Below are 27,968 nucleotides of genomic sequence, written 5' to 3'. Positions count from 1 at the left end.
GTAAGCATGGTAAGTGAGAGAAGAAGGCAGCTCTTAGAAGCTCGCATTTCATATCTTGACACCAAATCCTCGCCTGGTTTAACTAACTAGTTAACTCACTGGCAAGATGTGGTATATGGCTATGGGTTGCAGTCACTTGTAAGGATTTTTTTCTTCGTCTAGGCATCTTGACCGGCCGGGTAAGATTCTTGACATAGCAATGCAGGCAAGCATGAGCGACACGTGAAAAGGGCAGAATTAAGTTTGTATGACTACGCTGGTATAGGCGGGATAAAGCATTGCACACACATAAAGTATATTGGCGACTTTGAGATAATAAATAAGTGAATCAGAAGATGACAATGCTTACAGATGTACCTGTCAGTTCTAAGCTATGCATATGCTGATGTTTACCTTCTAAAGACTTGGTACTGCCATAAAGAGAAGCTTCTAGTATAATGATCTTATCTTTGCAGATGTCATCATTGCCGGGATCGTTGCATTTGTTTAATAAACTTCTAACAACTCTGCCTGGTATATAAATTGAAGATAACATATCTTTTATCAGTTCCTTTCGTGTGTGGTTGATCTTCAAGGCATATGTTAGCACTCCACTAAGAGTTTACTGCTAGTGATCCTCATAAATAGTCTGTGATTGTCTAAAGCACCTTCGAGATCATGCTAATCTATTGAACTCGTTCACAAGAAAATGACTACTACTTCGCAGCGATGAGTTCCAAGAAACGACTTCATCGGATAGATGTTTCGGTTAAGTGAAATCACTTGAACACAGCAGAATAATTACATACAGTGAATATCATCAATGATGTGGTGATCTGGTGTAACCCTTGTACATGTAGTAAGGGGATTTCTGGAATAAAGTCGTTCCCAAGAATTTGCATAATGCAACCAGCATAAAATCTGAAATAAAATTAACATTCACTACTACTTCTTTACAATCCACTAGTGAAATTCCAACACATTGACAATGGGTAAGGGTAAACTGGAGGCCGAAGATATCACCTGGAAGACGGTTGCCTACGCTTCGCTAACCCACGGAGGACTTATATTATTTGTTATTATCTACACACTTATAGGTGGTGCGGCCTTCAAAGCGCTAGAAGGACCTCACGAAAGAAAACGCCATGAAGATGCCTTTAAAGCGCGGGAACAACTAAGAATTGATTATATCACCAGGGTGAAAAACATCACAAATACACACTTTAATAATGATATAGACATGTGGTATGGATATATGGTTCGAGTTACAAAAAACTTAGAGAAACGTCTTGATGTGGAGATGGAGGAAGACTTTAAAGCCGAGTGGAATTTCTACGGATCTTTATTCTTTTCTGGTGTTGTTATATCAACAATAGGTAGGTTTAAGGTGGTACTACACCCCTTGATAAATTTGTGACTATTTTGGCATTTTTCTCAAAATTGATAACACACTGGTAACAAAGATTATGTATAGTATAGGGACAAGAAATCCAGTTACTACACTGAAATTTCAGTGACTCAAGACAAGCGGTACGTTATTTATGATAAGAAAAGAGGTGTCACTAGAATGTACCTCATTTTTTAACATATTGCCTTGAATCACTGAAATGTCAGTGAAGTAATTGGATTCTTTGCCCCTATAATATACATAACTTTTGTTACAAGTGTGTAATTATTTATTGAGAAAAATGCAAAATTGGTCACAAAATTTATCAGGGAGTGTAGTACCACCTTAATAAGGAATTTGTAATTTGCAAATGTGTTATGAATATCAGTGAATGTTCGCACACCTCTATAAAAGTGGGCTATAAAGGTTTAAATAAAGGTACCAAAAAGTTCAGTTGGAGTATTGCGCGTTTATTAGGTCAATAACGATGAGGATGATAACTATGAACATGATAATTTGTGTAAGATTAAAGACGTCTTAAACAACAAAAACTGGTGAAATAAAAATAGAATAAGAGACAGCTATGGTAAAAGTAGACCTTTACCCAATATAATTCATGCTGGCTATATTATTTATTTATTTATTTATTTATTTATTTATTTATTTATTTATTTATTTATTTATTTATTTATTTATTTATTTATTTATTGTTTGATTAATTTATTAATTAATTTATTAATTAATTAATCTATTTATTTATTAATTAATTAATTAATTAATTAATTAATTAATTAATTAATTAATTAATCAATTAATTTATTTGCTTGTTTGTTTATTTATTTATTTACTTATTTATTCATTTATTCATTTATTTATTTGTTAATTGTTTGATTAATTAATTAATTAATTAATTAATTAATTAATTAATTAATTAATTTATTTATTTATTTATTTATTTACTTATTTATTTATTTATTTATTTATTTATTTATTTATTTATAAATTTATAAATTTATAAATTTATTTATTTATAAATTTATAAATTTATAAAATTCGGCGAAACTCCAGGCAAAACCCAAAATTGACACAAAAAAATAATTGAAGGGATGCCTATACATGTAATACCAAAAGCAAACAAAGAGGATACATAAAAACACAAAAAGGTACAAAAGCATGTCAAAGAGACAAAATAAAAAGCAAGAGCAATAGAAAATAGCAGGGCAAATTCACAATAATAGTCTACCATACTTGTCACATGAATATGATTTTAAAGCATTGCATTATTATTTGCACAACATATACGAATTTCATCTCTTAGTATCAATAAATCAACTTTCCCTCTATTTTTAGCATGTTTAGAGAAGAGTTTAGAGGGTTGTTTTTAATATAAATACAAGAAGCAACATATATAAAAGCACTTAAGCGATTCGCATTCGAATGCTAGGTATCATTATAATGTATACTTGTCCTGTTATTTCTTTAAGTACTCTTTTGTACCAAACATTGCAAGTAAATTACATTTTGTCATTGATCAAATAAAATTATAACATTACCACCCAAAACGTTTTTAAATAGTTTTGCCAAATATTATGACAGATATCCATCACGCTCATTAGTAGTATTTATTTTTAGAATAAAACACCCGTCCATCCATCCATATTGATTGTATAGGCATACTTTTAGTGGGAATATTGAATATGCCACCCATAGCTAAGTAAACGCGGAGTTGATAGGATGACACCTAACTAAACAATATGGCTTATAGCCAGGTTACTTCCATATGTGTCTGGATTAGGAAATGCATTACGTTGGTCTTGTCAAAACAATACTTAAAGATTGACAGTCTCATTCCCCCACTTTACCCCATCAAAATGCAAATTTTGATATCAAGTGAAAGCTCATATTTTGCTCATTAACATATTGAAATTAGGCATTCCAAATCGGTATATTTACGAAGAAATCATCAAAAAACTATTGAATTAGTCTTAAAGCCATATTATAACATTTTCAAACAAAATAGATTAGCATTTCTTTGCCATAAAATGTTCGCTTTTACTGTCAGATATATCCCCTTTTATTTTTGAGCCGAACAACTACGCCAAAGCAAAGAAATTGGAATTTACTACCAGCGCACATGCGGGCGCACATGTCGCCAATACGTACCACTCCTTCGGTCATGTTGTGGTACGACCCTTTGTTGTGTATATCACCGTCCCGCACGAACATCGTGTATGCGTTCGACTAATAATTCCATCGTAATAATAAAGCGCCGGTTCCGGCGTTTTATTCAAAATCTCGGATTTTGACAAAACTACAGCACCTAGAGTCATGATTTTTGCAGGGTATATTGGTTTAATAAAGTACAATTTAATCGTGTAAAAAAGGAATTTTAAAAATTCAGTGAGGGCGTCTTCCTCAGCAAATGTTATAATATGGCTTTAAGGGATCTAGAATGAGCGTTTATTGCGTTTCAACAGTATTTTTGTGGGACATGAGAGCACCTCAGACCTATCGAATTGCATTCTGAATACGAAGCATGTCTTTCTGATATCAAATAATTTTCATTTTTGAAAATCACAATATAGGCCTAATACAAATTTTATGACAAATTATAAAATTTGATATTTTTCAAATTTTTGATATATAACAGTCCTCGAAGTAAATTATATAAATCTAATGATATATTCTTAAAGTGTATGTAGCTGGGAGGAAAAGCCGACGGTCAATTGAAAATTTTGACCTTTCATATTGAAGATATGGATTTTTTCCCAAAAAGACCTAATTTTTTTTGGTGTTTTTGGAAAAAGATCCATATATTCAATACGAAAGGTCAAAATTTTCAATTGATCGTCGGCTTTTCATCTAACCTACATACACTTTAAGTATAAATCATCAGATTTATAAAGTTTACTTCGAGTACTGTTAAATATCAAAATATCAATTTTAATGATTTGCCATAAAATGTGTATTAAATTGCGAATTTCATTTCAAAAAATCAAAATTATTTGATATCAGAAGGACATTCTTCGTATTCAGAATGCAATTCGATATGTCTGATGTGCTCTAATGTCTCAAAATAAATACTGTCCAAACGTTCATACCCCTTCCCTTAACTGTGTTATACCACTTTTGAGGCTAAATTGACAGTTTTCTGATGATGTCTTAGGAATTACACCGATTTGGAACTCCTAATTTCAATATGTTAATGAGAAAAATAGGATTTCTCATTTGATATCAATTTATTACATGAATATCATTAATAAAAACACAGTAATCTATATTATCATGATTATCACGCTGTATAAATGTCAGTAATTCCATTATTAGTCCTATTTACAAGAAACATTTACGTGTTCTTTTTGCATGAATGCTTAAAAGGGACGACATTTTATGTCATACATCAATTTTAAAGAATTCCATTTTCGAAATACATATGCTCACCTTCCTTTAAAAAAACCTGTATTGTCCTTTTAGAGTACGTAAGTTGTGCATAGATATAGGAGCAGTTATCGAGGTGTCCAACCACAACAAAAAGGAGTCACCTTAGCTTACAGCCAATGATTGATGTATGATGTATAATGTGATACACATGTTAGAAATTAAGAGATATTAACGTTAACATTAACATTCACATTAAATTCTGAAGACTACAAGCTGATAGAGCGTAAACTTGCTGGAAATATCAACAGTTTGAATTAATGTGTTCTACGTTAGCAATGCGTTATATTGATTATGTTTATATGTGACTCGATCTGCTCCATGGGGGCGAAAGGAGTCATTTTTGAAAATTGAGTTACTATAATTATTACCTTATACAAACATTAAGCAATCATATACTGAAAACACCAAAGGTCTAGCACACTTGGTTCTAAAGTTACAAAGTTTTGTGATGCCCAATTTCTTATGTATTTTAAAGTTTTTGACCCCATATTTTTGCCTCTATCTCAATTTCAAATTTGCCTCCTTTGGCCCCCATGGACCAGATCATGTCACATTATAATATTAACATTTTACATTGTTTTCGGTTTATATCAGTAGTTTCCCTAAAAGGAATCACGTATGTATACTTTTTCAAGCACTAGATTCTATTAGTTTCCATTTAAACACGGAGAACCGGCGCGCGGAAAGTATACGTTGCCATAACGACTTGTCCCTTATACATATATTAAATTGTTCATGCTACCAGGACTTTATTAATAGTTAAATATAATATAGAGCGAATTAATTCGTGTAATAGCCAAGGCGTGTCAAATTATCCATCAGAATAAAGCTCCTTAAAATGATTAGCTTAATGCAGCACAATGACGTTTTGATCGATACATCCTGTCACATAATGATGTAGTGTGTAAAACAATGTACATTATAATAACACCCTTATCTTCCAATACACACATTTACTGCAGCTAAAAATAATATGTTGAGACAAATTTGTAATGAAACATCAGACACTTTGCATTTTAGTTTTGCAAGTCATGGGGTTATACTAAATCAAGCTAATTAGCGAAGAGAGTTCATAAATCATTATCATTCCAAATTAATAACCTTTTAATTAAAACAAATAACAGCAACTACAATACCGACAGTACAACAACAACAAAAACAACGTAACATTCAATACCATATACGTACATATTTAGACTAATGTAACTGATATAACTGATCAGTGAATTTCTTGTAAGGCCCGGATGTAAGTAAACATAAACATTCTAAGAAAATCCTTATTTTCAATACCTTTGAACTTTTCAAGGGATTCCATGTCTAATTATTGTAGATGTCAAGAGTAATGTGAGCATAATGAACACGATAAAATTTCTCCTTTGACCTTTCTGATAATTTCCAAGCAAGATTATTTAATTTGTGTATTTGCCTGATACATACTAACACCATAAATTAACCCTACCGATTTAGAAGTCACGTCCTATGTAAAATATTACAAGTGAGCAGACACCATCTTGCTAATAAATGTGTAGTTGACATTTACGAACATGCCGCGCCCTAGGCCTGTCTCGTATTTGCCTGTGAATTTATACTAGGCACCGACAAAGTTCGTTAATCTAATCATCATGGAATAGAAGTAAGATTATTTCGTTATGATGCAACATAACCAGAGGGTATACCACTTTGTGCAAGGATAATATTGGCATTTGTCTGTTTACAAACTGCGACGTGGAAGATGCGACTTGAACAGCTGGATGTTCACATCCAAGCGCGCAAATTACGCGGCCAATAGCTAGACGCATAGTTTTATACCCAGTCACTGGTCGACCCAGTTTAATGTCCCCAGGGGCTTGATCGTGAATACAGATGTGTCAGTCTCATGACTATGTTACCGCACTATTATAGCTAACATTTAAATTAGCTGTCTACAAATCGGGGTGGAGCCCGGCGAAATTGTTAATGGCCGCGAAATTAATGTGGGAAGTACAAGGTCTATAGCTCTATAGTAACGGGTCCCTTAAAGTTGTGGAGAGATATTAAAGGGTTAATCGTAAACCCTAATACATGTGAATGTCATTGCTATAAGTTGAAAATCATAGGACAGTAACTGTTGTATATCTTTCTTTAGCCCAATAACCCTTTACTGACTTATATTTCTTCATGGAGGGAATCCAATCGGTTTGAAACTTGAGAAAATTTGAAATCAGAAGGAAATTCCTCGTATTCAGAATACAATTTGGTGTGTCTTCAGGTCTCAAACAAAATAGCCTACTGTGCAAACGTTGCTATAAGATTCCTTAAGCGGTTTAGTGCATCGTGAAAAATCACTTCGGGTACGATCCTCTAATAGCATTAAAATGTTTCAATCTTTGAAAAACAAACAAAGAAAAAAAATGAAGAACAGAAAACAACAAAATAAATAAAACAAAGAAAAGTAAAGAAAACGAAGAAGCACGACAACAAACTTTGTGTAGTATCAGATGCCATCAATGTGCCGATAGGGCATTTTTCTAGACGAAATATTACACCCTGACCGCATCGCCATATAAATAGTTGGGAAGTTTCTGTGAAGTCTACACAGTGGCAAACAAAACCAGTGCCAATTAAGCGAGGTGTCTTCCAAGGCGATACGCTTTCCCCTATTGTCTTCCTGATTGCATTCAATCCATTGCTTGATGCTATCAAACAGCATTCTGAGTTCGGTTATCGGCTGACAGTTCCAATTCCATCGTCTGTTGGCTTACCGCCATGTGGTGCGTAGCGTATCTGTATTTGAAATGTCAACAACCGCGAACGGGCTGGTACTTAGTTCAGGTAGACCAATATAATGTTAACGGCTCTGTGGATGTTACGTTCAAAGGAGAGAAGCAATCCACCAACATCAATCTCCAACAGACTGAATGGTGTTTAGCGTGGGGCTCTGATAGGCGTTACCGCTCATCAAATCCACCTGAAAGACCCCTCCCGAAAGTTCGCTGTAAACTTCAAGAGTCTAAAACGGGAAAGTCTTCTCCACATGTCTGCAAATCATTCGCTGACGACTTGACTCTGATAACGGCTGACAAATGCGCTCACCAGAAGTTACTGAGCAAATTCCATGCCTTAGCCTCCGCGATGGGCCTCACTCCCAGACCAGACAAAAGCTATCATCTTGCCATCAATGATAACAATGCATCATTCTCTATGAATGGTGATAGAGTCCAGTCGGTCAAAGACAAACCCACTACCTTTCTTGGGAGGATTACCAATCATCGGCAGGCAATCTCGACTGCATCAGCTGGATCCAAGCTTCTTGAGACTATTGACTCCAGTTTGAAGAGCATTGATAGGAAGCCTATCCGCGGTGAATACAAAACATGGATTGTCTTGTACTACTTGATCCCTAGTATACGGTATTTTATGACTGTTCACAATATCGCGAAGACAAACCTAGAGAAATCGCAAGCAAAGATAAACAAACATGTGAAGTCATGGCTCCATCTTCCACGCAGTGCGACAGTTGCCATTTTGCACCACCCTTCTCTTCTGGGCATACCTTACCTCCCTGACTTTTCAGAAAATCTGAAAGCCAATGCACTCAACCATCTTTTGCATACAAAGGATGCCCTTCTGCGAGAAATCTTGCCATCTCTAGACACTGACGCAACTCTGATCCCCGCGTTTATACTACCTGGTGTGAACATCATCAAGGACATTGATACTCAAAAGCCCTTGAAGTCGTGCAAGAAAGCCATCTCTAAGACCACCACCGACACTTCTGTTGCCAAATGGAATGACAAGCTCCAAACTCTGTCAGTACAGTCCAAGTGCCTGGAAGCTGTTGAACTTGAGAGTGACAATAAGCTATGGAGGAAGATCATGACCATTTTACCACCTGGTCAACTATCTTTTGTGCTCCGTGCATCATCAGACACATTACCAACAGAGGTGAACCTTCGTAGGTGGAAGATCCAAACTTCAGCTGTTTGCTGCCTCTGTAGTCAACCCAATCCAACAACTTTTCATGTTCTGAATGGCTGCCAGGAAGCACTTCAACAGGGTAGATTCACCTGGAGACATGACTGTGTCTTGTCATCAATTGTTCAATTCTTGAAAGACAATGTCCAAGATGGCAGCACAATATATGCTGACATCCCTGGCTTCCAAGCAACTAGTAACCCTCCTTCCACGGTTCCTCCTGACATTTCGTTAACCTCGGCAAGACCGGACATTGTGGTCATCAATCGCAATAAGAATCGTGTGACTCTGGGAGAACTAACTGTTCCCCACAACTCTAAGCAAAGTATGTGCAATGCCAAGGACAGAAAAGCAAACAAGCCAAACTATCTGACTCTTATCCAAGAACTGGGTGAACAGTTTGATAATGTGCAATATGTGACCATTGAAGTTGGATCTCTTGGTCATACAATCCAAAGTGACTTCCATGCTAGTCTAAAGTATCTGTGTAATGCCAATGTCTCCAAGCAGTCTCTGAGAGTCATCATGCAAGATGTTTGCAAAACCGCCATCACCTGCTCGCAGTCAATGTTCAGTAGGCGCAAGTTGTCTGTCTGGTCTTCTCCACCTCTCTCCTTCTATTCCCATGGCAAGTTTACCTCTCGGGTTTACAACCCTCCATAATCATGTGTGCCTGATGGCTCCCAGAGACTAGTTGCTTCATCCAACTGACTTGATTCAAATGTGACTTTTCCAATGTTGTATACTTGTATTTATTTATGATGTGCAATACGACCATGATTTTATGCATTTGCTTTGTTATGCAGTTATAGGAGTGTGTGCATGTAAGTGTGTAGATTTGTGTTGTGAATGAGTGTAGTCAGGAGCAGGAGTGTGTAAGTGTTTAGTTGAGGTGTATGTGCAAGGGAGTAGATGAAGCATTCGTGGGTTGAGTATGTAAGTGTGGGTATAGGTGTGTTTGGGTAGATGCTGAAGAATGAGTTTTCACCATTGGTTTTGGGAATTTATTAACCTTTTGCTTTCTTAAATTTTAAAGTTACCTTGCCTTGCCCCCTGCTGGACAGGGTAAGCAAGTTGTCCTAGGTTTAATATCTCTGTTGTGTAATTAATATTTTTATTCTTGTGTATTTCATGTATTTTTGATGTTTCGCAAATGTTAATAAATGCGGTTTGATATAATTCATGTGGGATGTTATTGTAGCGTACTTTCATGTTTATTTGTAATGCTCAATGAAAGTTCCAATACATCAAAATGGATCGCTACATTAGTTCCATGTTGCACCGTGATCGTGTAGATATCAAAACAGCTCTCATATTGCATTATCATGAAATTGAACCTGAGTTAAAGTAGCACTTTAGAAATAATTGCTTACTTATTTTTAGTATTAAAGAGATGCCTTCAAATAAATTTCATTTTTATAATTAGGGCAAATTTAGTAAACTTATTCCTTCCATTAGTTAATATTAAAGAATGGTATTAAACATTAGATACTGATATCTAACAGTGTCACCTTAGTTGGTTGTTCAACTTCATTACTCTCAGTAAGCTTAATTATTTATACACGGATTTCAATTACCCTTTTGAGGGATGACCAATTCCCACTACACTAATTTTATTTACTTACTTTTCTAGGCTTACAATGGCATGGGTCATTTTATGCTATCAGTATTATGCGCTAATAAGGTAATAGATCCAAATACTTTAGCTCGACCATCGATGCTTGGTCGATCTTGTTATTTATATTATACAAATATCAATTAAGAGGACAGTGCAATCCTAATTATCTTAGCTATATGTAAATGTAAACATTTTTGAAAAGGAACTTAGTCAAAGAATCTGAATATAAACAATTGTGGAGAAAATCACAAAAACAAAACCCAAATGTTTGTAAACACACAGTTGTATTTCATGCTATTCATTTCATTTCTACATTGTTACTAAATTATACCTCCGAGCGCACGCAAGAATACTGTTTGGGCGCACTATGGCAAATTTAACTTGGCACTCTGCTTTTTATCATAATCAATATTACTTCTCATCTTGATTTTTAAGTTTCTGATACTTTAGTGATTAACCCTAGAACTACTGAGCCATATTTTGTAACACGTTATACACCATTATATTTGGTATACCAATGTATAGCTATGGGTCTTCCCTATCCAGAGGTACCAAAATAAGTACAAACATACCCCACATAATGACGCTATTACGTCATAATATGAGTCATAATATGCGCCCATGCAAATTTGGGATTTGTACAAAAGTATGAGCAACATTGATTTTTGGCTAAAAATTCTACGAACATGCGATTTTCACCGAATTTTCTAAAGATAAATGACTATTTCAACCTATCTAACAGGTAAAAAGTCATGAGCGAAATGAAAATCATTTTACTGTAGAAACCAAGGGCCTCACTAGCCCCGGCACGGTTGTTTGATGGCATGTAGACCTGTATTAATTTTTAAGCAAAGTTGAACATTGATGGTGCTATTTATCTTAAATCTTGTTTGCATCTTTACCAGGGGTAGACACTTGTGAATGGACATTAAAACATCATAAAAATGAGTAGCACATTTTCAAACTACTTTTTATCATGAAATGAAAGGAATAACTCATATTATTGGGCTAAATTGAATTTAAATATATGTAAATAGCGCCCTCATTTTGCACACAAATATACAATTTATAGAATAAAATTACCACAAAAAGGCAGAAAAAGATGAGCAATTAATCTAAGTTAAAAATAGCAAAAACTATTAGTGTGATAGCTGTTGGTATTGTAAAAGTCTAGAATTGAAAAATATGTAAATGTTTTGTTAGAAACATTAAGGGCTGGGGTATAAACGTTTGGACAGTATTTATTGTGGGACATTAGAGCACATCAGACATATCGAATTGCATTCTGAATACGATGAATGTCATTCTGATATCAAATAATTTTGATTTTTTGAAATTCGCAATTTAATACACATTTTATGGCAAATCATTAAAAATTGAATTTGAAAAATATCAAATTTTTATAATTTGTCATAAAATTTGTATTATATTGTGATTTTCAAAAATGAAAATTATTTGATATCAGAAAGACATGCTTCGTATTCAGAATGCAATTCGATAGGTCTGAGGTGCTCTCATGTCCCACAAAAAATACTGTCGAAACGCAATAAACGCTCATTTTAGATCCCTTAAGGTTGGTCTGAACCCTGGAATTATGGAAACTTTCGGGCCTCATAACTGCTAAATTGTTTGTGTAAAGTATATAAAAGTATACATATTTAGAATGGCAAAGACTTGATAAGTTCATCTGTGAGGTCAAATTTGGGCCAAAATGCCATTTTTGGCCCAAAATCCCAAAAATAACGGTTTTTGGCCCACTTCATTTTCGTGCAACGTAACAAAAAAATTCTTGGGCCAATTTTTTTTTTTTTTTATTAATTTTTAAAAACTAGATAAAAATATCTAGGAGACGTTTTTTTATTTTTTTAATTTTGACCAACTTACCCAAAAATATTTGAAATTTGGGCGAAAATCGGGCTTTTTTATGATTTTTTTTGAAAATTCAGCATTTTTTGACCATTTGTGACTGGACGCGGCGAATCAGCCGTAAAGTCGGCCCCGGTCAATTTTGTTTTATTTCGTGTTTAGAAAATATATACCATAAGCTTTAAAATTGTATATCATTTGACTTCAAACGATATTCAAAAGCGGGGTTATGATTTGTTGAACTCTGTTCCTTCGACAAAAATGTATTTTTATCGGTTCTACATGTGTCTCTTTTTCTACATTTCTGGTAATAAATATCCAACAGTCATAATTGACGGTCATTTCAAATCATCCCCAAGTCAACGAGGTTCAGAAATATCCTCTCATTGTTCATTGTTGATTATACATACTTAGACAAAATACAATGCTTTGTTATCTACCACTTGAACAGGATTTAGCCAAAGCAAACAAAGACAAGAACTATTCTATAGAAATAGGTAGAAGCTTATTATCCTCTTCAGCAGTAGTATTATTGATTGATTTAAACAGCGTTTGATACACCTATGAATACGACCTTCACATACATTTTACACTTTAACTCAGAATACAATTTGCCGAGTTTACGGCTGATTCGCCGCGTCCACTCACATTTTTGGTGCAAATTTCTCGAAGTAACATCTTCAGGGTGGATTCATCTGCCTAGAGCTAGAGTTAGTTTTCACACTCATCACCCATGTCATCAATGAAGACATAGAACAAAAGTGGGCCCATTATTGACTGCTGGGGACCTGATGCATTGATGGAGGAGGTACTTAATGAATGGCCAGATAAGACAAGCTCCTAATCCAGGTGAGCAGCTTGCCGGATGCTCCTTTTGCCATGAGTTTCGAGCAAAGGCCATTGTGCCATTGTGCCCTTGACCTTGTCAAATGATCATTTGATGCCCAGGGCATTCAGGCACACTTCGTTGCCTCTGTCCAGGGAGTTGGACCAACTTTAATGTCAGAATGGTGAGGATGTCAGCTGTGCTCTGGTGGATAAATCCAAACTGTCTATCTGATATCAGTTGGTTTCCAAGGAGATCCTTCTGAAGTTGGTTCTGTATAACAGCCTCCATGACCTTGCTGATGAAGCATAGCAGAGAGATGGGGCTGTAAATAGATGGATTAGACTTCGAATCTCTCTTGTGAATAGGGATGACAGAAGCAGTCTTCCATTGGCTTGGGAAAACACCCTTGAAGAAACAAAGCTCAACCAGCAGGTTGAGTGGCTGAGTTCTGCGCTACACTCCTTCAGGACTCTTACAGGGATTTCATCAGGACCAGTATCTTTATCTGGTTGTAGATTCCCTAGACGCTTTCTAACGCTTTCATTGCGTTGAAAATCATTTACACAGGATTTTAAAAAGTGTGTAATTTTTTGGAAATGTAGAATGTTAAAAAATATTTTCTGGAATATGTACGCCGTACACTGTCGTTCATTCAATCGTGTAACCACGCACCTCATTCTTATCAAGAAATCATAATGTTCCCATATGAACTAAACTTTCAATGAAATTTTCAGCGTGCCAATGTCATTTGCCCTCCAAACCACAAGTCATGAATAGTAGATATGTTTCAAATATTAATACTGTGATGAGGTTGGGGATGCCCGTCTGGTCAGTCAGTGTATCACTCTCTATTCAAGTCATCTCACGTCATCCGTCAAAATGCCATATCAGTTAGGTTACCAAGAACCTACCTCATGAAGACAAAAGGTCACAGATTACCTGATGTCATCGTAAATTGATGAGTGACGAAGTAACAAGATCACCATAATAAATATTACGTACTTTCAAATTAAATTAAATATCTTTCCGTTAACAAAAAACAAACAGATAAAAAGTTATAGGCTGCAAAGCGATAGTATGTTTTTCTTTATTGTCCTTTTCTAAGCAACGTGCTTATTATACATTTCATACAGTAAATATTTTCTTGACTTTTCTTGTATATCGTATTAAAAAAATATATATAGCCTATTTACGTCTTGAACTAGATTGTGTAGATCATCCAATCGTGTAATCACGTTCCTCATTCTCATTAAAAATTCATATTGTTCCCATATGAACTAAACTGTCAATATGTAATTATCAGCTTGATGTCATTTGGCCTCCAAACCACAAGCCATGAGTTCACAATAATACTGTGATGAGGTTGGGGATGCCCGTCTGGTCAGTCAGTGTATCACTCTCTATTCAAGTCATCTCACGTCATCCGTCAAAATGTCACATCAGTTAAAATTACCAAGAACCTATCTCATGAAGACAAAAGGTCACAAGGTAACTGATGTCATCGTAAATTGGTGAATGACGAAGTAACAAGATAACAATAATAAATATAACATACTTTGAAATGCATAAGAATTCTACTATTCTATGAAATGATGAGGCATAGTAACTAGACAATTTATTAATCACTTTTAGCTGGAAATCATCTGTTACCATTTATAAAATTCTATAAGATTTGCATCGTGATAACATTTTACCACAAGAAAATGTTCGCCTGAAATGTAAATTTTGATGATATTATGATTAGTATGAGAATGATGATCACGATTATCGAAAACCCTAGAAGGAAGGGAAGAAATTGTGCTCATAAACTGCTGTGAGTTCAATACATAAAAGCAGAAATTAATTTACTTCAATCAATAGGACAGCGTGACAAAAGATTTATATGGATAGGTATTCGCTCTACATGTTATTGACACAAGTTTTCTTTTTTTATCATATTTATGATGCAGCACTTATCTAATTATTGCAGGCACTGCGTTCAAGCATTATCAATCGTGACAACTGTACAAATAATTGGAATGCGTAAGAATTTAAATTCGCTAAATGCTGATCTTTTAGATATTTGAAATTCTTTCATCAATGATATGCTCTAAATGTAACGCAAGCAAATTCCACTGAAAGACGTCTTAGCTACATATTAATATGTTCATATTTTAAACTGCTAATTTATAGTATAGATGTAACTTGATGGACAGCAGCATAATTTTGCTAAATAAAGAAGCCTCTTCAAAAGTTGTTTTCCTAGCTGCGACCTAAAAATTCTTGACATAACTATCTCCTAAATAGATCGTATGAGTATAAAGCATTACAAAAACAGGTTCGTCAAAATAGTTGTCTGCGAGTGTGTGACACTTAAGCCTAGAAGCCCTAGATGAAATATGAAGTAATTGATCATAGCGCAGATGGATATAACATTTTGCTAGGTTGATATGTAAGTCCATTACAAAATCATTTGATATGTTGCCTCATACGAAAGCGCATTCTATAATAGTAGTTTCACACGGTTCAGGCTAAGGATCAGGGAAAAGCTAATAATTACAATGTATGTATACGCACGGAATCATGAAATTCGAAATCTTTTGCCAATATATCCCATAGTTACCCCTGACGTTTAAAGAATCGCTGGCCACCTCTGTTTTACATATGTGGGGTATATTAAACTTTAGGGGGTTGTGCAATAATCATGAGCCCGGGGAGAGGGGTAAAATTTTCGAATGCCGTGCCAAAAATGCTTGCCCCGTCTCGCCCTGCCAAAATCTCCCACTCCCTTGCCAACCATTTCCCACCTTGCGCATTACATTTTTTGGGATCCTAATTTGCGAACCTTACAAATATTAGATATATATATATATAAATAACCATTTCCGTACTGTATTCCTAAGACTTGTTAGAGCGTTTTATATAAAATACACAGCCCCTAAATGGTCTTTGTCATGTACGAGAACAGTAAGCAGATCAAATTCCACTCCCAAGTTAATTATTGTGTTCCAAAATATTCACATGTTCCTTCATGAGTTGCGCAAAGACTCTTGCCCCATTTCCCTTTTTTGTGTCCCTGCAATTTACTACGAGCAGGAAAGTTCACAAATATAGTACCAAGCTGTATATTCTGTTTTTGACACATGCAGTTAAATTTCACGGTTGACCTTACTGTTAAAATAATATTTGATTTAAAGTAACTTGACTCTTCTATGTTAACAATCTAGATCACTTACAAAGTAGGATATTCAAGAACCATCCTGCAACTATAATTGATTTAAATCTGCTAACATGGCCGCAGTTGATGTTATCAATATCGCGTCCGCCTGTCAAGTTTACCTCAATGAAAATTGTGTTAACCAAAGGTCAAGTTGACAGCAGACTATTAAAAAAGAAAATACTGTTTTTCTATCTTTTTTCACAGCTAAAATACGGTACATCCGTTAGCAAACAAACATACGCAATTCAAGCTTGTCCGCATATTATAGGCTACTCGTATGTTAACAAATTTGTTATTCGTGCTGACAAATTGTTAACCGCGCCCTGAACATCACGTTTTCTACTTACCCTTCAGGCCTTTGGGTGCCCTTTTTGCGGCTTGTCATATCTAATACCAATAAATGAGTTTTACCATACTGCGCGCGTTTTACCGACATGTGATACTTGTAATAAGGATTTTTCATTTTCCCCGATGTAACAAAACACGGCAAGTCGAAGAGCATGACCCTTTTTTGACAAGATAATAAGATTTTTATGTGTTAAAACTGAAATTTAAAACACCACCTAATTCGGTAGATTTTCTTTTTGTTTTGCCGCCCAATATTGCTCATATAAAGGCAAAGTAACTTTCAGTGGAATCAAAGATGCATGATTACATCAGCCCCCGTAAATAATATTGATAACCCTCGTTAGTTTTTCATCCGGCATAAAAGAAAGCGCGTGTTTACGCCCAAATGACTTAAGCTAATCATAGATTCATCCTTCGCGCTCATTTTAGTGATATTTTGTTCACCCCAGCAAATTGATTCCAATTATAACAATATGTAACGTATAGAAAATTAGGAGGAATTGTTCGCAGTCCGTGTTACAAATCATGACTTAATAGGACGAGGGTTAACGCTAACTTGGACAGTTTGCCCAACAATTTAGGTTGTTCATATGATCCAGCATTGTTTTCGATGTCAAGCCAATTGCAATCTCTGGTTTCAGCAATCAAAATGCTTCGTATCAAAAACATTAAAAAATATTTTGAAGTGTTCTCTTTCATGTGTATTCAAATAGATACGCTTATCAATTGGGATGAGATCTTAACAGCATTGATATACACGTGAACATATGTTTTTTGTCGTTGACGATTAAATCTTTAGATTTGCTGAAATATCAAAAACTCTATCTGTAATAGGGCATCCTCTTGGGAATGAAGGATTCGTTTGTTACATTTTTGTGGTAGTAAAGTGGCTTTCCTTTTATTATTATTATTCCTTTCACTATTTCGTAATTTGTTAACATTCAACTATAGTTCTTATTTAAACGTTAATATTTGCATTACGATGTTCAGCAGTAACATTTGGTTTTGCCCTGCAACGCAATCAGTGGCCCGCTGTAATCGTACAGTGACAGGGTCTTTATCTTTAGCATACCTGCAAAACATGCAAAATGGAAACGATATTGTATGTGTCTCGTTTCTCGCCCTAATGTATACCGATACCGATGCATGCTTATTTTTGATTTGGCAATATTTTTGGTAACGGTTTTATTTACGTTTATTATCGGCATTTTCAGCACAATATCTAATTATAGCAACATAGCCAGTACGTGGGTGAGATTAGAGATGATTGTTTGAATATTAGTAAATGTATGTATTATTATTTGATATATTATATATTATAAGTTATAATATCTACAGCACAGTCGGTAATTGTGATATTTGTGTTATGCAGGCTTAATGACATTAAGTATGGAAATATGTGTGCCAAGGGTTCTGCATAAAGCCCATAATTATTAATAAGAAAATAGAATTAATAGAAAATATGTTTTCCATGCATTTACATTATGTATGGCGGTTTTAAGCAGACTAGATAAATTTGAGCTTTGTGTGTGTGTGTGTGTGGGGGGGGGGCGTTGTATGAATTTGTACAATTGTCAATATTGTCAAATTTATTGGGGTAACAGGTGATACACAAATAGCAATAATTTGAAAATGGGAGGAGCTTTAAAATATAGCTCTTAAAAGTGACATGTACCTGTACTAAGAAAGTTTGAATGGCCACTGGTGTCAAATGTTACATAAACTTACTGTACGCAAACAAACAGCGTGAGTTCATTAAACAACCAGAAATCCACGCAGTCGTCTTTATACTGTAATTTTGTAACATTTAAGGCCAGGTGACCATTCCAAGTACGCACCACTTTTAAGAGCCATATTTTTAAGCTCCTCCTTTTTTCAAATCATACATTACAATTGCATTTCAACTCTGACAAACCCGTACCCCAATTGCTGACGAGCCCAAATAATTTGATAAAAGCAATTTTACATCAATTGCAAAATGTTGCCCCCCTACCCCAAGCTCGAAATAAACTTCCATAAATTAAAAACCACTATTTTAGACAAATTCACTGCATTACATTACAAATGTAAAGTTTTGGAAAGCACATATTTTCTATCAAAACTTTATTTGACACATTATTTTTCTTTGCAATCAAAAATGCATTATCGCATCCCCCGTAAACAGTATTATAGTAAGGAAGGGGACTGTACCAATCCCCGTAAAGTTTTTCATCCGGCATAAAAAGAAAGCGCGTGTTTACGCCCAAATGACTTAAGCTAATCATAGATTCATCCTTCGCGCTCATTTTAGTGATATTTTGTTCACCCCAGTGAACTGATACCAAATTATAACAATATGTGACGTTAATAATGGACAATTAGGAGGGATTTGAAACACGCCCTCCATAGTCCGTGTTACAAAACATGGCTCAATAGGACGAGCGAGGGTTAACTCTAACTTGGACAGTGTGCCCAACAATCCAGTATTGTTTACGATGTCAAGCCAATTGCAGTCTCTGGTTTCAGCAATCAAAATGCTTCGTATCAAAAACATTAAAAACAATATTGAAGAAAATATTTTGAAGTGTTCTCGTTCATGAGTATTGAAATAAACGCATTAATATACACGTCAACATATGTTTTTTTGTCGGTGACGATTAAATCTTTAGATTTGCAGAAATAGCAAAAACTCTATCTGTAATAGGGTGTCTTCTTGATTTATATTTATTACATTTATTACATTTCATTGTAAGCTAATTTGTTAACATTCAACTAAAGTAATCAGTTCTTATTTAAACTTTAATTTTCGCATTACGATGTTCAGCGTTTAGTTAACATTTGGTTTTGCCCTGCAACGCAATCAGTTGCCCGCTGTAATCATACAGTGACAGGGTCTTCATCGGTAGCGTATACCTACAAAAAGGAAACGATATTTTGTGTGTCTCGTTTCTCGCCCTACACCGATACCGATGCTATAGCTCATTTTTGCTTTGGCAATAAAATTATAATTATTCACGCACGCTTACAATTGGCATTTAAAGCACAATATCATGATATCTAAGTATAGCAACTAAGCCAATACGTGGTTGAGAATAGAGATAATTGTTTGAATAAATTTAAATGTATGTATTATTACTTGATATATGATACGAGGATCATTCGAAAAGCTCTACCTTAATCGCCACATTTATGTTATCTTACGTACTAGGAAATTGAAATTATCCATAATTGTATTCTTATATCTTGGCTACAAAATAAAGGATACTTGATTAAGATGTAATTTTTGGTTGGTAAGATATGTTCGTTAATGTAAATACAGATTTTGTTTTGTATTTCGGAAACTGTCTGAAAAGAAAGGCTAAGTTTGATAAAAAAAGATTGTCCTCATCTATGTGGAAACCATTACAGATTTATTTCTGAAAATGATTAAATAGCTTTATTTTTGTTCAAATAATTTATATAAAATCTAATGCTTGCAGATAGTACAGTTTTAATGGGTATGGATACTAGTAATTTGCACAACAAAACCAATACATGTTCAGAATAGCCTTCATATTGACCCTTTTCCATAGGTTGTTGACTTCGATCGGGTGAGCACTTGTTGGTTCTAGTTGTATTAATTGGTTCATAATTTCAAATTAAATAAGGCTTATGCACAGTTTTTGTATTTTGTAGGTTATTAACAAACTGATCATCTTATATCCACGTCAAGATGCATCAGTTGCATAGATTAAGGACGTAATTACGAATTACCCTTAAACGTGGTCTAGTCGAAATCTTGTAAATTTCACTAACATCATCCCTGCGATGTTTTCTTCTTATATAAAACGTGTTTTGAAGTCCCAATGGAGCTCAGGGAGCTCAAATAGGAACAAAATATTTATCCTGAGTAAGCAGTTGGATAACTGCATCTTAAAAACATTTTCTGGAGATTATCCAAAGCTTCAATACCAGTTCGAAAATGGGAGGAGTTTTAAAATCTAGCTCTTAAAAGTGACATGTAGTTTGAATGGCCACTGGTGTGGAATGTTATATCATAAACTTACTGTACACAGGAAAACAGCGTGAGTTCGTTCATTGACAAATGAACACCGTTTATAACATTTAAGCCCAGGTGGCCATTTAAAGTTTCTGAGTACGCGCCACTTTTAACAGCCAAATTAAACTCCTCTCATTTTCAAAACGGATACATAAGGGGTGCACCATTTGATTTCCAGGGGGGAGCATGGGAGTTTTTTGGAAAAAAAAATAACTTCGCCCACAAGTCAGATAAAAAAAAACTTTGCCCACTAGTCAGACGAAAAAAATTGCCTCATTGATGAGTAAAAAATGCCCCACCCAACTCTGTATAAATGTAAAATGTAAAAAAATAAATTAGTCGCCGAAGGCGGTGAAAAAAATCCGCCCTACCCAAACTCCCATGGCCCCTGAGAATCTAATGGTGCGTCCATAACAACTGATTTTAACTCTGAGAAACCCCAATTGCTGATGAAGTTTAGGAACTATCACCTCAAACCCTAATTAATTTGATACAACTTTACATAAATTCCAAAATGTTGCCCCCTCCCCACAAATCTCAAATTAAGCCTCCTTAAATTTAAATCCGTCATTTTAGACAAATTTACTACATTACAAACACAGTTCGTGCCACACCACAATTAATATATAGCCCGTGCAGTTTATGCTGACCCCTTTTGTCTTGGCATTTCTTGAAAAAAAAATTCTATACATAATGGTTCGGTTACCCACTTTTGCACAGTATTTTGTGGGCCTGAGAGTACATAAGACACACCAAACTGCATTCTGAATTCTGAATGTCCTGATGAATTCAAATAATTTCGAGTGTTTGAAATACGCGATATAATACATAATTATTTTGTATCAAACTAGCTATTAAAAATTGATATATTTTTTATATTTATGACATAAGATTTATAAAGTTTACCTCCAGGACTGTTAAAACAGTCCTGGAGGTAAACTTTATAAATCTTATGATGTATATACTTAAAGTGTATGTAGCTGGGAGGAAAAGCCGTACATCATATGAAAATTTTTACCTTTCCCAAAAGTTTGAGGAAGCAAGGATAGATGGAGGGGAGATGGAGGGAATATGAAGACGAGAGGGGAGGGAAACAGAAGGGGAAAGTGATAGAGTGATCGGAAAGAAATAATTGTCATGACATGGGATATGCCCTACCAACAAATCTGATCCGAAATATAAGTTTTATTATCAACTTAATATATGTATCATCTGATAAGAAATATCCAAAGGAATCCCGGAAAGGAATGTAGTGCTTGTATGAAAACAAACATTAAGTTTGAAGTTACGAATCAAAATAAAATCTACGACATATAAGAGTTAGAATTTTTGGTGCATCAAAATACATACACGCACATGTCGATCTTATATGCATATGAAGATATAACATTCCTGTTTAATCACTTATACAGCGTCTACATATGAATTTTATTCCGATCACATGTCGGTACTATAATAAGCTGATTGTGCTTTCGTACTCTCAAACTAGACGCCTTACAAAAAAAATTAGAATTTGGAATAAACAAAAGAGAGTTAACTAAGTACGTTGGTAACGATGTGTTGCAAAAGATGTTGATGTTTAAACAGCTGTTTATATAGATTGCAATCAGTATATGATATGATAACATTTCAAATTTCAAATGTATGCCATTCAGCCAATGCGTTGACTTATATAATGTACTGTCAATGAATGCTTTCAGGAGGAAGATTTACAATTTGGATGCTTACTCTTCAGCATAAATTTATTATGCCCCGTTCCTACATAACCCATTTTATAAACCCCTTTCCTACATAACCTATATCAGGTAGCTTCGACTATATTTATAAATACGTATTTATAAATACACACGTGACCATAATAACAGCATAACAGTTTGTAGACAGTAAGCCTCGAAGTGACCTTCTACATAGCGGGTGATCTTCCTGTACATTTGAATGCACGATACGACAATGTGCAGTAAAATTGTCAATTTTGTTAGACTTGTCATGATTATGTTGTAAACGTTTCCGTCAATAAATATTTTTTCGTCGGCAAATACTTTCAAAATGTTATTTTTAATAACATGTTACAAATTCAGACCCCCACCATGTGTAATAATTTTGCTATTCAATTACTACTTAAAGGAGGATTTCGTGATCCTAGCATCCTCTTTTTATGACATTTTTCAGTAGATATCCACGAAAAAAGCTTATTTCCAAAATTTCAGCTGATTCCGATTTTGCGTTTGCGAGTGATGTATGAGTATGTGCATTACACTGCTTCACAGACAATGTGTTGTAATTTCGTTCTGGTGCACCAGAACGAAATTAAAATTTAACGATATTTTTGCTAAACGAATTAATCTGCAAGAAATATTTGGTACATAAACATTATGTAGCCAGAGGTATCCAGTGGTGTAAAAATCTCAACTTTTTTTGGGAAAAGTGGGGGGGATGAGGCTGTGGATCACGAAATGCCCCTTTAAATTAATGATATTTATCTAAAGAGTTCTTATCCTTTTCAATGGCATATTTATAAACCCCGTTTCTACATAACCCATATTATTATAAACCCCGTTCCTCACATAACCCATGGTGTTCCTTACGTGATTCGCCGAGAGCAGGTAGCAACCAAGGCAAAAATATTAAAAATTGTTTGTAACACTTGTGTTAAAACGATTACATTACTAAGATTTGCTTTATATTTTCGTCTCCTTTACAGGTTATGGTAATATCGCGCCTAAAACTGTTGGTGGACGAGCTTTCTGTATGGTTTATGCCGTATTTGGAATTGCCCTGCTCCTCTTAGTTCTTGCCAGTCTCGGCACCTTATTCGCCCGTGGTGCAACACTAGGTTACCGTGCCATGCATTTAAGTGTCATGATGGCGAAAGGTGAGGAAAAAATCAAACCTAAGCGAGCCAAAAGACGATCTTCATTAGCGATGGTGCTCCGTGAAAATGATGATAGAGCGCCTGAAAGACAAACAAGTAGCGAAGACCGCCGACAGAAAACTGTCTCGGATATATGGGATACGGATTATATACATCCGGATGATAAAGATTCGCATGTAGTTAAATTGAGAGATAGAGAAGCTGAACTAGAACGTCAGAAGTCCATAGAAGAAGAAGAAGCTGAAGTGGAAGAAAATGAAGATGATGTCCAGATTCCTGTTTTAGGAGTTCTAATATTTGCTTTCCTATATATTTGTTTAGTTGCTGCATTGATAATTATCTGGGAGGATTGGAACTATTTTGAAGCTTTTTACTTTTCTTTTATAACTCTAACAACAATTGGTTTTGGTGATCTTGTACCGGACGATCAGAAAAGCCTTTTGACAATAACATTTTTCATTCTATTAGGTATGGCCATTATGTCCATGTGTATTGCTTTAGCACAAGATGCCATTATGAGGAAAGTTGCATGGGCCAGCCAAAAAATAGGAGTGGCTATTATCAAAAGTCAACCGACATAACAGGCAAATATTAAACATCAACGTTTATGAAATACAGTTTTACATTTCTGAAGATAAATGTACACAAATCAACGAGATATCCACATGTTTCAGTGAAACAAAGAAATATGTAGAAGCCACATTTATATCGAGTCTTTGTCTACTTGTGATCTTAGCAGTGGCTCTATAAAGAGGTCGATTTTTTTAAACATATAGTGTAAACGATAAATGTGATCATGGTTATGAATTTGTTCTATAAACAATTGTTTTTAGACTAACAGATCAGCAAAGTAAGACGTGTCTTATACATTATTTCAGATTTCCAGCTCTTCTCTGATACCCAACCGTTAAAAACACGTATGACCTCAGCAAGCAGTGAGTCCATAATCTACATGCGTCCTGATCAAATCAAACCATTATTTTGGACAATATTTACCGCCGTAACGTGAAGGAAGGTCGGATAGGGAGATACATTTGATACTGTATAATAGTTTACAAATATTGACCGCTGTGAGGGGCATGGTTAAAATTGTATGCCTAAGGGACCGTTCACAAACACTTGTAAGGGGGGCCTGATGCAAAAACATTTTTATCGCGAACATTTTTCGGGCCCCCCTTTACAGACCTCGAAAATTTCAGCCCCCCCCCCCCCAATTTTTGACATGAAAGTTATGGGTCAACCCCATAGAAAAGCATATAAACTAAATTTTTCGAGGTCATTTTTTTCAGGACCGCCCCTTAGGAGGATCAACAATTTTCAGGGCCCCCCTTTTTGCAATCAGCCCCCCCCCTTACAAGTGTTTGTTAACGGTCCCTAATGTGATCTCAAAACCATGCTATGACCGAGTCCTGAATATAAAAGCAGTCAATATTTGTTTTATATACCGAATGGATGCACGTGGATGTTGCAATCACACATGCGTAGATGCACACCGGTCAATAGTTTCCATGACCGGGCATAGTTAATTTTTGAGGTCAGAGCTAATTAAATGACTGCACTTTTAACCAATCAGATGACCGGAATATACGTTGAATGGCCAGATTAAGGGCATCTGTTGAACAGCGGATATATAATAATAATATAATAAAACCTCCGGACATAAGGAAAAACTGAGATAGGTTCGTAGAAGAATTGGTACTGTTTGGTAACTAAGAGAAGTGTAATCTGCCCTTTAACATGCTCGTACTACATTTATGTATGTGTGCATTTTATACATTTATAATACCGTAATTACATAAATATTGATAACAATTTTTAAACTGTATCGTTTTAAAAATCTTTGTATCAATTTAGAGTTGTAGTTCGACTTGACTGCCGTGAAACTTTCAAAATGTACTAGTGCTACGGCATCATTTTTACCATGTTTGTTCATTCTGCTTTACTTCATATTTATATAAGAAAATACAAGTCATTACTTCAATCACTGCCACGTTTATTACATAATTTCTACAACCAATATCATTTGTGAGTGTTACATAAAAAACACAATTGCATGCAGGTATCTTTTATACTCTTTTGTTTTGTTTCTTTTGTTTTATAAACAAAGCAGTATTCTCATTTTTTCTGCCACAGTTTACGTATAAATTATAATGAGATGCAATTCTACATAATGAACATGCATGGGCGTCAATCCCGGGGGGACATGGGGGACGTGTGCCATTTTGTTCTTTTCAGCCTCTTATTAACAATTTTGGCCGGGTGTCCCCCACATTTCAAGCCGGATTAACGCTAATGTATATGATCACTTGACTTGACTTTTAAAATGCGACGCTTTAACCTACATTTATTTCTGTTTTTAAAAATGTCGTGGACTTAAAGTTCTGCGTTTGCTGATAGATATTGCGGTTCCACTGCCTTCAAAGACTTCACACAGTAATGGGTGGTAAGTAATAGTTTTCAAGAATCGCGCGATAGGTGATTGTTTTTTAATGATTATCCAAATGCCTGCGGAATATTAAATGCATCAATGCTTTTATGGACTATTATGAAATTAAATATACGATTCACTGAGGTCAGTTTCACATACAGTGTACTTCGGTTATATTAATAAATGCGCTTTTATAAATACGCACGTGACTACCTTCGCGTTGCCATAACAGCTTATAGACAGTAAGTCTCGAAGTGACCTTCTACTTAGCGAGTGGTCTTCCTATACATTTGAATGCAAAGGCGGAACAACATGAGACTGCTGTGCAGCAAAATTGTCTATTTTGTTCAACTTTGTGATAATATTGTAAACGTTTCCGTCGTCAAATACTTTCAAAATGTTGTTTTCGATATGCGATAACATTACAAATTCGGAATTGCAACGTGTGTAATAATTTTGCAATTCAATTAATACTTAAATTTGATGATATTTATCCACAGATTTCCTATCCCGTTCTGTATAGTGGTCAATGCATGAGGATTTGGTTACGCTTGTTGGTCTTGGTATGTCGTGCCCATGGGTCACGTGCATATTTATAAAAGCGCATTTATAAATATAACCGAAGTACATTGACATACCAGATGCAAATCTATATTTCTAACAATTTCTTATGTAACTGAGGACTGGGTGGGGAGGACCTCGCTCACCATATGAAAGATAACAAAGGAGTCTCGTCTATATAAAAATAGTCTTCCAAAGTCGATCGACACCGACAGTACTGCCAATGACACCGACAGTACTGCCAATGACACCAAATATTATATTTTTTTGGTATTACAGTAATAAATGCTAAACATTGTTAATTGTACGCACTGGTGTGAGGAGATGTGGGAAAAGATCTTCCCTTATCAACACATCTGATGTGTCAAATTGGATATTCTTCTAAACTAATGACCGTTGTTGTTTACCAGTTGCAATAACCAATGTTATTATCGATTGTTGTTGTCCACCGATTGCACTAAACGACTAGCCGACAACCAAACCATTTTAAACTGGGCTTGTATCTTGTAACTTTTCACATGGTCATATCTTGAAAATCGGTCCATCAAAATGAATAAAATTACTTCAACTCTCTAATGACAAACGGTTTCATTACTGTCACAATTGAAAAATGCACTGGCATGGAACCGCTTGTTGTATCTTATGTCACAGCCTGGACATTTCGGCAACATAGAGTTTAAGGTACATGAATAAGTCGAAACAAATGAAGGTATTCGTGAGAGAGTGTTGGGCGCACTTGGGCGTATATGTCCGTGTTCGCCTATTTTGGGATATGTTTATGTTCGTTGGGTACGAGTATTACTTTAGTGAGGCAATTCTGAAACAGGAAAGTCCACATTGCTATTGCAATTGCTTTACGCACACCCCCTCCTCCCCCAACATACCCGCATCAAAATTTGATTAAAATGGGCTGTGACATGTGATCCAGGAAGTTGTTCCATGTCAGTGTATTTTGCGCTTGTGTCAACTTGAAGTAGGGGTGTGTGTAATGTTGGTTAATTTTGATGGACAGGATTTTAGGATATGACCTTGTTAGGTTTAGAGGTTTACCCATCTCTCCCGCTCAACTATCCAAAATATGAGCTAAAAGGTGATGCATTTGATCAATTGATAACAAATAAGATCACACCAAAAAGAAAGCTACTTACTTTCTAAATTGATTTGTTAACGGGTACAGGAGAAATTGTTTTTATTTTTATGCAGGCAATGATTTTAATGTTTAATAAAGTATAAAAAATGACTACTTCTCCGGTGTGAGTATTGTGATTCTAATGCTTTTGGTCAATCAAGTGCAGACAGTGTGAATTGCATTGCATGCAACTTTAGTTGCATTGGTTGCATGTTGCAGCAGCAAATTGTGAGACGCAACAAGGACTCACTATAGATTAATCTACAACGGCTCTCTCATAAGGCGAGTCGGGGCGGTGCCTGAGCTAGCGGTGTGTGTGCTCAAATATTGAGGAAAAAT

The 27,968-nt window shown here is 35.3% G+C and overlaps 1 protein-coding gene across 1 annotated transcript; it reads left to right on the top strand.

Moving 5' to 3' along the window:
- The first annotated feature begins 30 nt into the window (after positions 1-30).
- Positions 31-27,740, top strand: LOC140148821 (TWiK family of potassium channels protein 7-like). Its single transcript, XM_072170897.1, has 2 exons — positions 31-1,355; positions 23,341-27,740. Exons 1-2 carry the CDS (start codon positions 968-970, stop codon positions 24,090-24,092), a joined length of 1,140 nt encoding a protein of 379 aa, XP_072026998.1. The 5' UTR covers positions 31-967; the 3' UTR covers positions 24,093-27,740.
- Positions 27,741-27,968: the final 228 nt, after the last annotated feature.

This window comes from Amphiura filiformis, chromosome 3, assembly GCF_039555335.1.
Source record: "Amphiura filiformis chromosome 3, Afil_fr2py, whole genome shotgun sequence".
Classification (NCBI taxonomy): Eukaryota; Metazoa; Echinodermata; class Ophiuroidea; order Amphilepidida; family Amphiuridae; genus Amphiura; species Amphiura filiformis.
The sequence above is the reverse complement of the archived record's forward strand: the minus strand, read 5'-3'. Positions and strand labels throughout refer to the sequence as shown.